Below are 16,054 nucleotides of genomic sequence, written 5' to 3' on the forward strand. Positions count from 1 at the left end.
GTTGTTGGATTGCACTTCATTATTGTCCACAAGATTTCATATCACATTTTTTTCAAGTCCTGCCAATTTTATTTATAAATTTTTTTCATTTATACATTTTTTCGTCTACTCCCCCATCCACCACAGGATTCCTTTTTTAAAACCGTGGTTTACTCATTATTTATATTTGTAGACCTCTATGTGTGTTTCCTTCTACACAGTCTGGGTCAGATCACACCCATTCCATTTCCAATTGTAGGTCACTTCCATTCTGTCAAGCACACCCCACTACCTCACTGGTCCACACTCTTTTGTCCACCTTCCCCTCCCTTCCCTTTCCCATTCCAGGTTCCCACAGCACAGACACTCCCATTATCTTCATGCTAAGAAACCTGTCAATGGAACCATGTCCGTCGGACATGTTCGGTCGTCTGTACAGACTCACTGGACATGTCCGACCGGCCGCCATCCCTCGCATGCGTCGTACTGATTCGACGCATGCGTGGAAGCTTTGAACCTCCAGGGCCGCCCACGTCGCCGCGTCATCGGCGCGGTCACGTCCCCACGTATTGTTTACGCGCGGATTTCTGTCTGATGGTGTGTACAACCATCAGACAGAAATCTCCGACCGGACATGTCCGCTGAAAACGGTCCGGCGGACCGTTTTCAGCGGACTGTCCGGTCGTCTGTACGAGGCCTTATACGCCAATAAATACAGTATTTATTATGTTGTGGCTTAGATTACCATACAAAAAGTTTATAGAATATAATAATCTTATGTATAATATTTTCTATCTCTCCATCAGATTTCTCACTGCCGAGATCCTTTGTGGCCTGCAGTTCCTTCATAACCGGGGGATTGTACACTGGGATCTCAAACCAGCAAACATTCTCCTGGATAGCGTCGGACATGTCAGAATCGCTGAGTTTGGCTTATCGGCAACAGAGGTGCATGCATCCCGAACCCTGACTTCCAAGCGCGGCACTCCACTATACATGGCACCAGAAGTGAGTATTGGATAATTTGGTTTTCCTGTCTTCTTGTCAATAAAACAATCAGTACTGACCATTCTACTCTTTTTTTTATATTTCCACAGATAAATTTGGGTGAGCCATATGGATTTGTCGTTGACTATTTCTCTCTGGGAGTTATAGTCTATGAGATGGCGATTGGAAGTTATCCATTTGATGGCTCAGACACTGATTCAGATTCCGATCCAGGCAATGATTCAGATTGTGATGCAGACAATGATTCAGATTCCGATCCAGGCAATGATTCAGATTGTGATGCAGACAATGATTCAGATTCTGATCCAGGCAACGATTCAGATTCCGATCCAGGCAACGATTCAGATTCCGATCCAGGCAACGATTCAGATTCCGATCCAGGCAACGATTCAGATTCCGATCCAGGCAACGATTCAGATTCCGATCCAGGCAACGATTCAGATTCCGATCCAGGCAACGATTCAGATTCCGATCCAGGCAACGATTCAGATTCCGATCCAGGCAACGATTCAGATTCCGATCCAGGCAATGATTCAGATTTTGATGCAGACAATGATTCAGATTCTGATCCAGGCAATGATTCAGGCAACGACCCAGACAAATATTTTGAGAACGACCCAGGCAATGATTTTGAGAACGACCCAGGCAATGATTTTGAGAACGACCCAGGCAATGATTTTGAGAACGACCCAGGCAATGATTTAGACGAAATGTGGGAATACTTCATCTACAACCAATGTGCAACTTTCCCTGAGGATTTCAATATGGAACTCGAGGACCTCATTGGGAACAAAGTAAGTAAACACCATTTGTAGCCAGCAAAAACATATATATATTTTATTACGAGTTATAAAAGTAGAATTGCAGATTTTGCCTTTGTACCATGGATAACCAATTTTTTTTTATATATTTTTACAGCTACTATGCAAATGTGCAGAAACGAGAGAGATGTTTGTTAAAGATCTACGGAGCCACCCATTTTTTAAGAGCGTGGATTGGATGGAACTGGAGGCTGGAGAAGTAAGCCCGCCATTTACCATGAGCACGGTAAGTATATGAACCACACATGGGTCCAAGTCAGTGCATTGTCCAATGTTCTGCTTTCCATATTCTCCCAGCACATGAGTGTGCAGAACCATTTGTAATAGAAAGGCCATCCTTGTACATAATATTCAGTAATAACGTTTCTTTTCTTCACAGTGCCCCCCAGACCTGACGACAGTGATGACAATGGAGGAAATCATAGATCCTGCCGAACGGAAGCCTAATTTCAAAGCAAAGCACCAGAAGCTTTTTTGTGGGTTCTCTTTCACCAGCAGCAGATGGGGAGAAATTGAAAGGCCACAGGTGTCATCAGCTTCCCCTGCAAACTTTGCAGTGCTGTAAATAATATTTTTAATGCACTACCGAAGGGATGTAAGACATGTGACCAGCCTGAAACCAAGGATATACTGGGGTTTGTTCCCCCCACCCCCTTATCTACACCTGATGCCGATCCAGGCAATAATTCAGATGCCGATTCAGGCAATGATTTAGATTTTGATCCAGGCAATGATTTAGACAACGATCCAGGCAATGATTTAGACAAAGATCCAGGCAATGATTCAGGCAACGACCCAGGCAATGATTCAGGCAACGACCCAGGCAATGATTCAGGCAACGACCCAGGCAATGATTCAGGCAACGACCCAGGCAATGATTCAGGCAACGACCCAGGCAATGATTCAGGCAACGACCCAGGCAATGATTCAGGCAACGACCCAGGCAATGATTCAGGCAACGACCCAGGCAATGATTCAGGCAACGACCCAGGCAACGACCCAGGCAATGATTCAGGCAACGACCCAGGCAATGATTCAGGCAACGACCCAGGCAATGATTCAGGCATCGACCCAGGCAATGATTCAGGCAACGACCCAGGCAATGATTCAGGCAACGACCCAGGCAATGATTCAGGCAACGACCCAGGCAACGATCCAGGCAATGATTTAGACAAAGATCTAGGCAATGATTCAGGCAACAACCCAGGCAATGATTCAGGCAACGACCCAGGCAATGATTCAGGCAACGATTCAGGCAACGACCCAGGCAATGATTCAGGCAACGACCCAGGCAATGATTCAGGCAACGACCCAGGCAATGATTCAGGCAACGACCCAGGCAATGATTCAGGCAACGACCCAGGCAATGATTCAGGCAACGACCCAGGCAATGATTCAGGCAACGACCCAGGCAATGATTCAGGCAACGACCCAGGCAATGATTCAGGCAACGACCCAGGCAATGATTCAGGCAACGACCCAGGCAACGATTCAGGCAACGACCCAGGCAACGATCCAGGCAATGATTTAGACAAAGATCTAGGCAATGATTCAGGCAACAACCCAGGCAATGATTTTGAGAACGACCCAGGCAATGCTGGGAGTCGTAGTTCCTCAGAGCCTAAGCAGAGGCGGCAGATTACACAGACACGTCGTGACCCACCTGTAGTCTGGAAAATGGCTCCTCCCTCTAGAGCTCTGTGTGGAGGATTGTCCCTCCTCCCCCGCTCTCCACACACCGACACCCACATCTCCACTCACCTACCCCCAAGGGTGGGGCTCCACTTGCCCGCCCTCCCCCACACACAGGGCTGATCCAGGAAATATTCGATTGCCTCTCGGGGGGATCAGGAAGGAATTTTTTCCCCAGCTGGAGCACATTGGATCATGCTTTGCTGGGGTTTTTCGCCTTCCTCTGGATCAACTGCCTCACAACCCAATACACCCACTCATCTACCACCAAGAGGGGATGCTACCACCCTGGGTATGGGGTGAGTGTGGCCAGTGGAACTTCCCCCCAAGTTTCATCTGTCCACACTCCCCCACGCCCAGCGTAATGGTACTACCCCCTGGCCCCACCTATATGCACTCATCTACCACCAAGAGGGTACGCTACCACATTAAGTATAGGGTGAGTGTGGCCAGTGGAACTTCCCCCCAAGTTTCATCTGTCCACACTCCCCCACGCCCAGTATACTGGTAATACCACCTGTCCTCACCTATATGCACTCATCTACCACCAAGAGGGTACGCTACCACATTAAGTATAGGGTGAGTGTGGCCAGTGGAACTTCCCCCCAAGTTTCATCTGTCCACACTCCCCCACGCCCAGCATACTGGTAATACCACCTGCCCTCGCCTATATGCACTCACCTACCACCAAGAGGGTACGCTACCACATTAAGTACAGGGTGAGTGTGGCCAGTGGAACTTCCCCCCAAGTTTCATCTGTCCACACTCCCCCACGCCCAGCATACTGGTAATACCCCCTGCCCTCACCTATATGCACTCATCTACCACCAAGAGGGTACGCTACCACATTAAGTATAGGGTGAGTGGGGCCAGTGGAACTTCCCCCCAAGTTTCATCTGTCCACACTCCCCCACGCCCAGCATACTGGTAATACCCCCTGCCCTCACCTATATGCACTCATCTACCACCAAGAGGGTACGCTACCACATTAAGTATAGGGTGAGTGTGGCCAGTGGAACTTCCCCCCAAGTTTCATCTGTCCACACTCCCCCACGCCCAGTATACTGGTAATACCACCTGTCCTCGCCTATATGCACTCATCTTCCACCAAGAGGGTACGCTATCACATTAAGTATAGGGTGAGTGTGGCCAGTGGAACTTCCCCCCAAGTTTCATCTGTCCACACTCCCCCATGCCCAGCATACTGGTAATACCACCTGCCCTCACCTATATGCACTCATCTACCACCAAGAGGGTACACTATCACATTAAGTACAGGGTGAGTGTGGCCAGTGGAACTTCCCCCCAAGTTTCATCTGTCCACACTCCCCCACGCCCAGCATACTGGTAATACCACCTGCCCTCACCTATATGCACTCATCTACCACCAAGAGGGTACGCTACCACATTAAGTATAGGGTGAGTGTGGCCAGTGGAACTTCCCCCCCAAGTTTCATCTGTCCACACTCCCCCACGCCCAGCATAGTGGCAATACCACCTGCCCTGACCTACACTAACAGACGATGTCCAGATGTACATAAACTGACCGCTCCATGCTTTAGATAGATGCACACGGACAGACAACCAAATTAGGAGAGAGTAGATCGCACACACCGATTATAGTATGAGGCCTACTACAAACATACATCCAACATTAGAAAAAGGATGACTAGCATCCAGTAGGGTAGCTTAGTGTAGTTAGTGTAGGTCCTGCCCTAGAAGAGTCTACCTTGCCGTGGTGGGCAGGCTTGGAATCTCTTGGTCAACAGTGTGCCAGCAAACGGGCGAGAGGATCACTAGATCTTCACTTCTGGCCAATTGATTTTACCAAAGGACTCTTGGTTTAATCAGAGTATATATAGTTGGAAAAGGAAAAAATGTGTATAGGTCCATAATTTTAATTTCATAAACACACAATAAAAATTTGGTATATTTACATTTGTATTGCTTCCTCTTATTTATTCCTTTCATGATCGGGGGTCATGACCACTTGGATGCACAGGCCCACATTTGCAAGGCTGGAAGGGGCCCAATGGCTACTTCTTCCACTTCTGGTGTGTGTAGGTATGTGTAAAAGGTTTTTATGTATTAACATGTGTCCTAACCATGTATATATGTATGTACCGACAAGCCCCTTATGTGACAGTAGTGACAAGGTCCTCTCAATGGAGACATCAGGGGTCTTCTAGCTTCACCCCAAGAAAAGGATATACGATTAAATCCTGTAATGAAACATTCCCCTTTACTAGGAAAAGATATCAAGTTCTCAGGGAATTTTATATTATTTTTTTATTAATTTTATATTCCTACACATTCCACTCACAAAATATATAGGGAATTATTTCCTGTTATCCAGGGCTAGAGGATCTGCTCTATTCAGAAATCATGTTTTTCTGCCCCCTCAATCTATACTTTAGACTTTAGGCAATCTAAGCCTTTCTCTAGTCTCCAAAATAATTGTAAAATTCTCAATTTTAAAAAGTGACCGTGAGGCCCGGTTCACACTTGTGCGATGCCAGACATCGCATGTAATTCGCAGCACACTGCTTTTCACATTACATGCAATGTCTGTGCGATGTGATTTCAGCCATACAGATAGTATGGCTGATATCGTACCGCATTCGGTCCAAACACGCACAGGACCCTTTTTTCTGTTCGGACCAGAATCGGGTCACATGGGTGTTTACACATATGTGATCCGATTCATGACACTCCCCAGCAGTTCGCATATGGCAGTGTGAACTGTCCTGCAAGTGTCGTGGCAGTGAAGCGGTTAACCACTAGGTGACGCTGAAGGGGTTAAGTGTGTCCTAGGGAGTGATTCTCACTATTAGGGGGAGGAGCTACCAGTGACACGTCACTGATCACTGTTCCCGATCACGGGGAACAGTAGATCAGTGACATGTCACTAGGCAGAACAGGGGAATGCCTTGTTTAGGCCGGATTCACACTAGTGCGGTGCGAATTTCAGCTCTCCTATCTCTGCAGAGAGATAAGAGAACTGTTCAGCAGATCATCTCCATTTTAGCTGTGAATTTGGAGACCTGGGAGAGGAGAGGGGGAGGGGGGAAGTGTATTGAGGTGAATGAGAGAAATCCTGAAGAGAAATGAACACATCTGCGAATCAGATGCATGCCCATAGACGATAATGGGCCTGAATTCGCACCTGAGGCGCACCGTAATGCCTAGAAAACGCACACGTTTTTTCGGCAGTGCGAATGAACCGCACATATGTGAACCAGCCTCATTGAAATCAATGTATTTTATAATGTTATGCGAATTGGATGCGGTTTAAGCCACAACCAATTTGCATAGGTGTGAACCCGGCCTTACAAAGGCATCCCGCTGTTCTGCCTTTGCCGGCCGCAATCACAGGCCGCTCGAGAATATCGAGTTTTCCGGGACCCGCAAGCACACTCACAAGGCACGCTGGGTGGCAAATTTAAAGGGACATACAGGTACGCCCATTTGCCTGTCCGTGCCATTGTGTCAACGTATATGTGTGTGTGGCGGTCGGCAAGTGGTTAAATACATTAACACCCAAAGAAATGTCACTATAGCTGGTTGGGAGCGCTGTCTCTTTTAAATTGTTACATGGATATGAAAAGCTTAATTGACAATTACACAATGACAGTGGGACTAGGCCCTGCCCCCAGGCTGTGCTCACAGCTTTTGACTGACAGCAGCTGGAGCCAATGGCTCCCAATGCTCTAATCCAAGCCTGTGATAGCAGGGAGAGAGGAGAAGAGCTACTGCGATCTGCATTGCAAAGCATTCAGTGGAACCCAGAGGAGACATTGAGGGTCTTTTAAGAGAACATGTCATCTAAAAATCCTCACGTGATGAAAAATAAAAGTTAACCGATTGAGGACCGCCGCACGACGATATACGTAGACAAAATGTCACGGCTGGGTACAAGGGCGTACATGTACGTCCCCTTTAAGATCCCAGCCGTGGGTCGCGAGCGTGCCGGTCCTCTTCTCTATGACCGTCCCCGCGGGAACAGCGGACCTGATCACCCTGGTGTCCCGCGATCGGGTCACAGAGAGGAAGAACGGGGAGAGGCAAGTGTAAACAAACCTCTTCTCGTTCTGTTCCCTGTCATAGGGAACGACGATCAGTGACGTCACATGCCCAGCCACGCCCCCCCCCCCACAGTAAGAATCACACATTAGGGCACACTTAACCCCTACAGCGCCCCTTCCTGGTTAACCCCTTCACCGCCAGTATAATTTTTACAGTAACCAGTGCATTTTTTAGCGCTGTTCACTGTAAAAATGACAATGGTCCCAAAATAGTGCCATAATGTCCGATGTGTCCGCCATAATGTCGCAGTCATGATAGAAATCACTGATCGCCACCATTACTAGAAAAATAATTATTAATAAAAATGCAGTAAAACTATCTCCTATTTGGTAGACACTATACATTTTGCGCAAACCAATTAATAAATGCTTATTGCAATTTTTTTTTTTTTAACCAAAAATATGTAGAATACGAATCGGCATAAACTGAGGGAATCAATTTTTTTAAATATATTTATTATAGCAAAAAGTAAAAAATATATATATTTTTTTTTTTTCAAAATTGTCGTTCTATGTTTATAGCGCAAAAAAAATAAAAACCACAGAGGTGATCAAATACCACCAAAAGAAAGCTCTATTTGTTTGGGAGCCACGTTGCACAACCGCGCAATTGTTAGTTAAAGCCGAATCGCCCCCAGCTGAAGAGAACCAGACGGCTGTGAAGACTGGGACCCCCCCCCCCCCCCGGCAAAGGACGCCGAAGAAGCCCGGGGGGGGGGGGGGGGCCCGCTTGTAAAAGAGCTAAGGAAGAAAGCCCCCCTCCCCGGTAGAAGAGAACCGGATGACCCAATACTCATTCATCTAGGGTGGGGGGCCGGGATCTGGGGGCCCCCTTATTAATAATAATAATGTTTACACTTATATAGTGCCGATTACAGCGATGCTGCTGTGTCTAAGCACTGATAATGGTTGTCATTATTACCCGACTCAATGGTACTCATTTTACCGACCTCGGAAGGATTAAAAGCTGAGTTGACCAGTCGAACCTGCAAACCTTTGGGACACAGGCAATCACAGACTGCTGCAAAGGAGCATTAGCCCCCTGCGCTATCTTACCAGGGGGCTCCCAGATTCCGATAAGCTCACCGCCTGCATACCCTGACAACCAACAGCCAGGGTTTTCGGGAAGAGGCCCTGTCCTCATCAACATGGGGAAAGAGTGCTTTGGGGTGGGGGGCCGCAGGGCACCCCCCTGCCCCAAAGCACCTACCTCCCCATGTTGAGGGCATGCGGCTTAGTTAAGGAGGGGGGGGCGCTCGCTCGTCCCCACCCCCTTTCCTGACCTGCCCGGCTGCATGCTTGGATACGGGTCTGGTATGGATTTTGGGGGGACCCCCACGCCGTTTTTTCGGCGTACGGGGGTTCCCCTTAAAATCTATAGCAGACCCAAGGGCCTGGTATGCTCTTGGATGGGGAACCCAATGCAGTTTTTTTATTTAAAAATTTGGCATGGAGTTCCCTCTCAAGATTCATACCAAACGCAGCTGACACAGTGCACTGCGGTTATGTGCCGATAGCTGCGGTACATCGCAGCTGGATGCATTCAATTACATTTTTTCTATTCGCACAAAACCGCAGGTAACAAAACAGCAGGTAACCGTAGTGTGTGAATGGTGTCATAGGAAAGCATTGTGTGCTTCCAGCTGCGGTAAAATCCGCAGCTGAAAGCACCATTCTATCCGTCCATGTGAAAGGGGCCTTATAAAGCCTCGGCTGTCCCGGCTCTCTCTCTCCTCAATGGCTCCCACTGCTGTCTATTACAGCCATTGAGCCAACGTGGGCAGAGCAGAGGGTGGGGCCAAGCTGCGGCTCTGTGTGTCTTATGGATTCACAGAGCAGGGCTCGGGAGTGAGCACGCACCAGTGCCCCCATAGCAAGTGGCTTGGTCAAGGGGGCACTGGGAAAGGGGGAGGAGCCAGGAGCATCATGAGGGGACCCGAGAAGAAGAGGATCGGGGATGCTCTGTACAAAACCATTGCACAAAGCAAGTAAGCAATGTTTGTTATAAAAAAAAAAAACAACCTTTACAATTACGGTACACCTGTACCTGTACACTTTATTAGGTACACCTGTTCAATTGCTTGGTAATACAAATTGCTAATCAGCCAATGAAATGGCAGCAACTCAATGCATTTGGGCATCTAGACATTGTGAAGACGATTTGCTGAAGTTCAAACCGAGCATCAGAATGGAGAAGAAAGGGGATTTAAAGTGATTGTAAACGATCAAGTTGTAAAACAACCCATTCAGTTTAAAATAGAAATGAAATGCAAAACAGTTTTGTATAGATTTAAAAAAAAAAAAAAACATTATAAATACTTTTTTTCCCCTTTTTTACAAGTGATCACATTCCCTCTGTTCTCAGCTGCATAAGAGCTGGGGGAAGAGAAGCAGCAGCACACTGAGATCTCCAGTGAATGGCTGTGTAGTGGGGGGCGTGTCAGGACAAGTCTGATCATTGGAGGAGAGCATACTGAGTTCTCAGCATAGCAAGAGAACCGACCACGGTGTGCTCTCCTACTTAGTGTGGTCATTGATTAACAGAAAAGCAGAGGGGATTAGCAGGAACACCGGGGATTTCACATAAAGGAGCAATACAAAGAGAACAGAATACTTTCTCATACAAGTACATGGTACAGCAGGCACATACCAGGAATATGAAGAGTTGGGATAACAAACATTTTACGTGTCTTTGAACGTGGAATGGTTGTTGGTGCCAGACGGGGCTGGTCTGAGTATTTAAAAAACGGCTGATCTACTGGGATTTTCACACACAACCATCTCACGGGTTTAGAGAGAATGGTCCGAAAAAGAGGAAATATCCAGTGAGCGGCAGTTGTGTGGATGGAAATACCTTGTTGAGGTCAGAGGAGAATGGGCACACTGGACGAGATGATAGAAAGGTAACAGTAACTCAAATAACCACTCGTTACAACCAAGGTATGCAGAAAACCATCTCTGAACGCACAACTCCTTGAACCTTGAAGCAGATGGGCTACAGCAGCAGAAGACCACACGCCGGGTGCCACTCCTGTCAGCTAAGAACAGGAAACTGAGGCTACAATTCACACAGGCTCACCAAAATTGCACAATAGAAGATTGCCTGGTCTGATGAGTCTCCATTTCAGCTGCAACATTCAGATAGGAGGGTCAGAATTTGGCGTAAACAACATGAAAGCATGAATCCATCCTGCCTTGTATCACCGGTTCATCATTGTTAAACTGGATGGAGGGCAGTGTTAGATGTACTATCAGATTTAGATACACCAACAAATTGAAGCCAAACTCCAGCTCACATTGCAGTTTCACAAGTACTTATAGAAACAGTTTTCTTTTCTTTTGGGATAAATCTTTTACATGAATAAATAAAAGCTGATCAGTGTAAGCAACCCTGTGGGTGGTAAATGGTTTGTCTCAAACCTGTAACTGCTACATCTGCAGGACAGCTTGTTCTCTTGAAATATAGACTTACTGGACAGAACACAAGGTGAAAATAAAGGAGACAAAGCCTAAAAAATAAAAATAATGCCACATCTAAGAAATGGTTAGCTGCAGTATAATAATAGTATTTAAGAATAGAATTTAATACCAAGTGAACAACATTAATTATCTTGTTTCAATGGCATCTGAAAGTCAGTGAGATATATTAAGCAGCAAGTAAACATGTTGTCCCTGAAGTTGATGTGTTGAAAGTAAAAAAAAATGGAAATCGCAGTTTGTTGTGTATGGGGCTGCGTAGCCTCAGACCGGTCAGGGTGCCCATGCTGACTTGTTTCCACAGCCAAAAGCGCCTACAATGGGCACATGAGCATCAGAACTAGACCACAGGGCAATGTAAGAAGGGGGCCTGGTCTGATGAGTCAGGATTTCTATTACATCATGTGGATGGCTGGGTGTAAATGCATCACTTGCCTGGGGAAGAGCGGGCACCGGGACTTAGTATGGGAAGAAGGCAAGCTGGCAGAGGCAGTGTGATGCTTTAGGGCAGGGGTGGGGAACCTTTTTTCTGCCAAGGGCCATTTGGATTTTTGTAACATCATCCGGGGGCCGTATAAAATGATCAACTTAAAAATTAGCCTGTTATAGCGGGGATTAAACGTGTCCCCCCCCTGCATCACTGGACCCCTTTACATTACACAACACCCTGCATCACTGGACCCCTTTACATTACACAGCACCTTGCACCTCTGGACCCCTTTACATTACACAGCACCCTGCATCACTGGACTCCTTTACATTACACAGCACCCTGCATCACTGGACCCCTTTACATTACACAGCACCTTGCACCACTGGACCCCTTTACATTACACAGCACCCTGCATCACTGGACACCTTTACATTACACAGCACCCTGCATCACTGGACCCCTTTATATTACACAGCACTCTGCATCACTGGACCCCTTTACATTACACAGCACCCTGTACCTCTGGACCCCTTTACATTACACAGCACCCTGCATCACTGGCCCCCTTTACAATACACAGAACCCTGCACTGTGCAGGACATTAATACATGAGTTACCATGACCATTGACCAGTGCAGGACATTTACCTAGGGTTGCCACCTGTACGGGATTGACCCGGACAGTACGGGGTTTGAATCATGTGTCCGGGTCTCCTTCCGCCTTCTACCCGGACACATGATTCAAACTGTACTGTGGCTTAGCTGGTGGAGGAACACTAGTAGTTAAAGCGGTGGTTCACCCACACTAACAACATTTTACCATTAAATTAGTCATAGTAGCGCGAGCTACAGTATGCCTGTATTGATTTTTTTATCCCCGTACTCACTGTGCAATCCTCTATAGAAGATTCCGACTCCCCGCGGGGAATGGGCGTTCCTATCAAGAGGGAGGATGATTGACGGCCGGCTATGGCACGTCACGCTCCCCGAAGATAGCCGGAACAGGTCTCGGCTCTTCACGGCGCTATACGGCGCCTGCGCACAGACTATGCGCCGTGAAGCGCCGAGTCCTATTTCGGCTATTTCCGGAGAAGCGTGACGTGCCATAGCCGGCCGTCAATCATCCTCCCTCTTGATAGGAATGCCCATTCCCCGCGGGGAGTCGGAATCTTCTATAGAGGATTGCACAGTGAGTACAGGGATAAAAAAATCAATACAGGCATACTGTAGCTCGCGCTACTATGACTAATTTAATGCTATAAAAAAAAAAAATGTTTCATTAGGGTGAACCACCGCTTTAAAGTTGGTAGGGGAAAGTTCTTATCCTTATACAGCAGTTCGGACAATTTAATCTGAGCCCCAATGTCCTCTTCTATACAGATACACTGAGTAATGATGTAATAGCAGCACAAGGATTACTCTGCAGGGACTATTTGATGGTTTTCGGGCTCAGGCGGAGTAATCCTTGTGCAGAGGTTCTCGGCAATTACATTACTCAGTCAGGGTATCTGTATAGAAGAGGACGTGGGGAGATTAGATTGTCGGGACTCAGAACTGCTGAATAAAGATAAGAACTTTCCCCTAATGACATTGTGATTTTTTTTTAATATGCAGCATGGGGGGAGGGGGTAAATGTCCTGCACTGGTCATGGTAACTCACAGTGCAGGACATTAATGCATGAGTTACTATGACCAGTGCAACTGTGTAGGTAGGACATTTACCCCCTCCCCCCGCCGGCATGCTGAATATTAAAAAAATCACAGACCGTCATCACAGTTAATAATCTTCAGACTGCATACAGAATGATGCAGTCTGAAGATTATTAACTTTGATGACTGTCTGTGATTTTTTTAATATGCAGCATAGCGGCGGGGGGAGGGGGGGTAAATGTCCTGCACAGTGCACAGGACATTAATACATAAGTTACCATGACCAGTGCAGGACATTTACCCCCCCCCCCCCCGACATGCTGCATATTAAAAAGATCATATTCATCATATTTACATTTAATAATTTTCAAATTGCATCATTGCAATTTGAATTTATGCAATTTATGCTGTCAGCATAATATTTATGGCTGCCTTACTTGCTGCTGGAAATGGTTCCTCGTCGGTGGCGCTGGCTAGTGGCATCCCAGCCAGCCATGAATGGTAATCCCCGCCCGCCGTGAGTGACGTCACGCCGCCGCCGCCGGGCGGGGCTGTAAACCTAGGGTAGCAGCTCATCAGCTGCAGTGCAATGGCTGGAGGCTGGCGCCGGCTAACAGGGGCGGCCCCAGGAGCGGAGTAAATGCTATTGGCTGGAGGCTGGCGCCGGCTAACAGGGGCGGCCCCAGGAGCGGAGTAAATGCTATTGGCTGGAGGCTGGCGCCGGCCAACAGGGGCGGGCCGCAGGAGCGGAGTAAATGTATTGCTAAACACACGGACAATGAATGAATGATCGCCATGATCATTCATTCATTGTCAGTGTGTTTAGCAATACATTTACTCCGCTCCATAGTGACAATCGGCGGCGCTGTTTTACGATCGCATGGGGGCCGGATGGAATGAGTTCCCCACCCCTGCTTTAGGGCAATGTTCTGCTGAGGAAACTTGGTCCTGCCATTCATATGGGAACCCCTCCCACCGCCGATAAAAGTGATCTTGCGGCGAATCCGCCGCAGATACCACTTTTACCTGAAAGCGGACCGCCCTCCATTTTTAAAAATACCGGTGTTATGGCTGCTATCTGCTGCCATAACAATGGTATTCAACGTCAAATTACCGACGTATAACAACGGCAGACGAGCGGGCCGGAAGTGGTTAAAGTAAAAAAAACTGTTAGCGTTTAGGAGCGCTGACATACAGCCATTGCAGATATGATGCTCAAGGAGCAACAGGTGAACTGCTATTTTTTTTTTTAAAGAATTTAAGACAAAAAGATAGATTTTCAGTTTACTGCTTAAACTGTTAGTTCACCTTTACAGAAAATCCGTAAGGTGAACTTACACTGGAATCCCTCCCTACCCCCCCACCCCAGTCCCACTGTACCTGAGGCCGGCGATCACCTGCTAGGAGACATCAGGTCACCGCTTTACCTGTCCAGGGGTTTGAAATTGTGAGACGGATTGGGGGACAGTGAGATGGATCGGGGGGCAGTGAGATGTATTGAGGGACAGTGAGGTGGATTGGGGGGAGGCAGTGAGATGGATTGGGGGGCAGTGAGGTGGATTGGGGGGGGGGCAGTGAGATGGATTGGGGGGCAGTGAGATGGATTGGGGGGACAGTGAGATGGATTGGGGGGCAGTGAGATGGATTGGAGGGGCAGTAAGATGGATTTGGGGGCAGTAAGATAGATTGGGGAGGCACTGAGATGGATTGAGGGGCAGTGAGATTAATTGGGGGAAAGTGAGATGGATTGGGGGACAGTGAGATGGATTGGGGAGGCACTGAGATGGATTGAGGGGCAGTGAGATTAATTGGGGGAAAGTGAGATGGATTGGGGACAGTGAGGTGGATTGGGGGGGGCAGCAAGATGGATTGGGAGGCAGTGAGATGGATTGGGGGGCAGTGAGATGAATTGGGGGGCAGTGAGATGGATTGAGGGGCAGTGAGATTAATTGGGGGACAGTGAGATGGATTGGGGGACAGTGAGGTGGATTGGGGGGGGGCAGTGAGGTGGATTGGGGGACAGTGATATGGATTGGGGGGCAGTGAGATGGATGGGGGGGCAGTAAGATGGATTGGGGGGCAGTGAGGTGGATTGGGGGGGGCAGTGAGGTGGATTGGGGGGCAGTGAGGTGGATTGGGGGGCAGTGAGATGGATTGGGATTGGGGGGCAGTGAGATGGATTGGGGGCAGTGAGGTGGATTGGGGGGCAGTGAGGTGGATTGGGGGGACAGTGAGATGGATTGGGGGGGCAGTGAGGTGGATTGGGGGGCAGTGATGTGGATTGGGGGGACAGTGAGATGGATTGGGGGGCAGTGAGGTGGATTTGGGGGACAGTGAGATGGATTGGGGGGCAGTGAGGTGGATTGGGGGCAGTGAGGTGGATTGGGGGGACAGTAAGATGGATTGGGGGGGACAGTGAGGTGGATTGGAGGGACAGTGAGGTGGATTGGGGGGACAGTGAGATGGATTGCGGGGACAGTGAGGTGGATTGGAGGGACAGTGAGGTGGATTGGGGGGACAGTGAGGTGGATTGGGGGGACAGTGAGATGGATTGGGGGGACAGTGAGGTGGATTGGGGGGACAGTGAGATGGATTGGGGGGGCAGTGAGATGGATTGGGGGGCAGTGAGATGGATTGGGGGACAGTGAGATGGATTTGGGGGGCAGTGAGATGGATTGGGGGGGACAATGAGATGGATTGGGGGGCAGGGGGGGCAGTGAGATGGATTGGGGGGCAGTGTGGTGGATTGAGGGGCGCAGTGGGGAGTACAGAGGTTGATCAGTGAGGGATGAATATCTGTCTCATACTGTCCCATGTTGTGACCTCCATTCATGTTTGGTTGCACCCGTTGCCATGACACACACACGTTAGGGAGATCCTTCAGCTGTTAGCAGTGTCTTCAGAGGTGCC

At 48.2% G+C, this 16,054-nt stretch overlaps 1 protein-coding gene across 1 annotated transcript; it reads left to right on the forward strand.

Annotated features, from left to right (window-relative positions):
• The first annotated feature begins 1,082 nt into the window (after positions 1-1,082).
• LOC120910429 (serine-aspartate repeat-containing protein C-like) lies at positions 1,083-2,471 on the forward strand. The gene is made up of 2 exons (XM_040322188.1): positions 1,083-1,781; positions 1,906-2,471. Exons 1-2 carry the CDS (start codon positions 1,143-1,145, stop codon positions 2,044-2,046), a joined length of 780 nt encoding a protein of 259 aa, XP_040178122.1. The 5' UTR covers positions 1,083-1,142; the 3' UTR covers positions 2,047-2,471.
• The last annotated feature ends 13,583 nt before the right edge of the window (positions 2,472-16,054 follow it).

The sequence above is a fragment of the Rana temporaria genome, chromosome 8, assembly GCF_905171775.1.
Source record: "Rana temporaria chromosome 8, aRanTem1.1, whole genome shotgun sequence".
Lineage (NCBI taxonomy): Eukaryota > Metazoa > Chordata > Amphibia > Anura > Ranidae > Rana > Rana temporaria.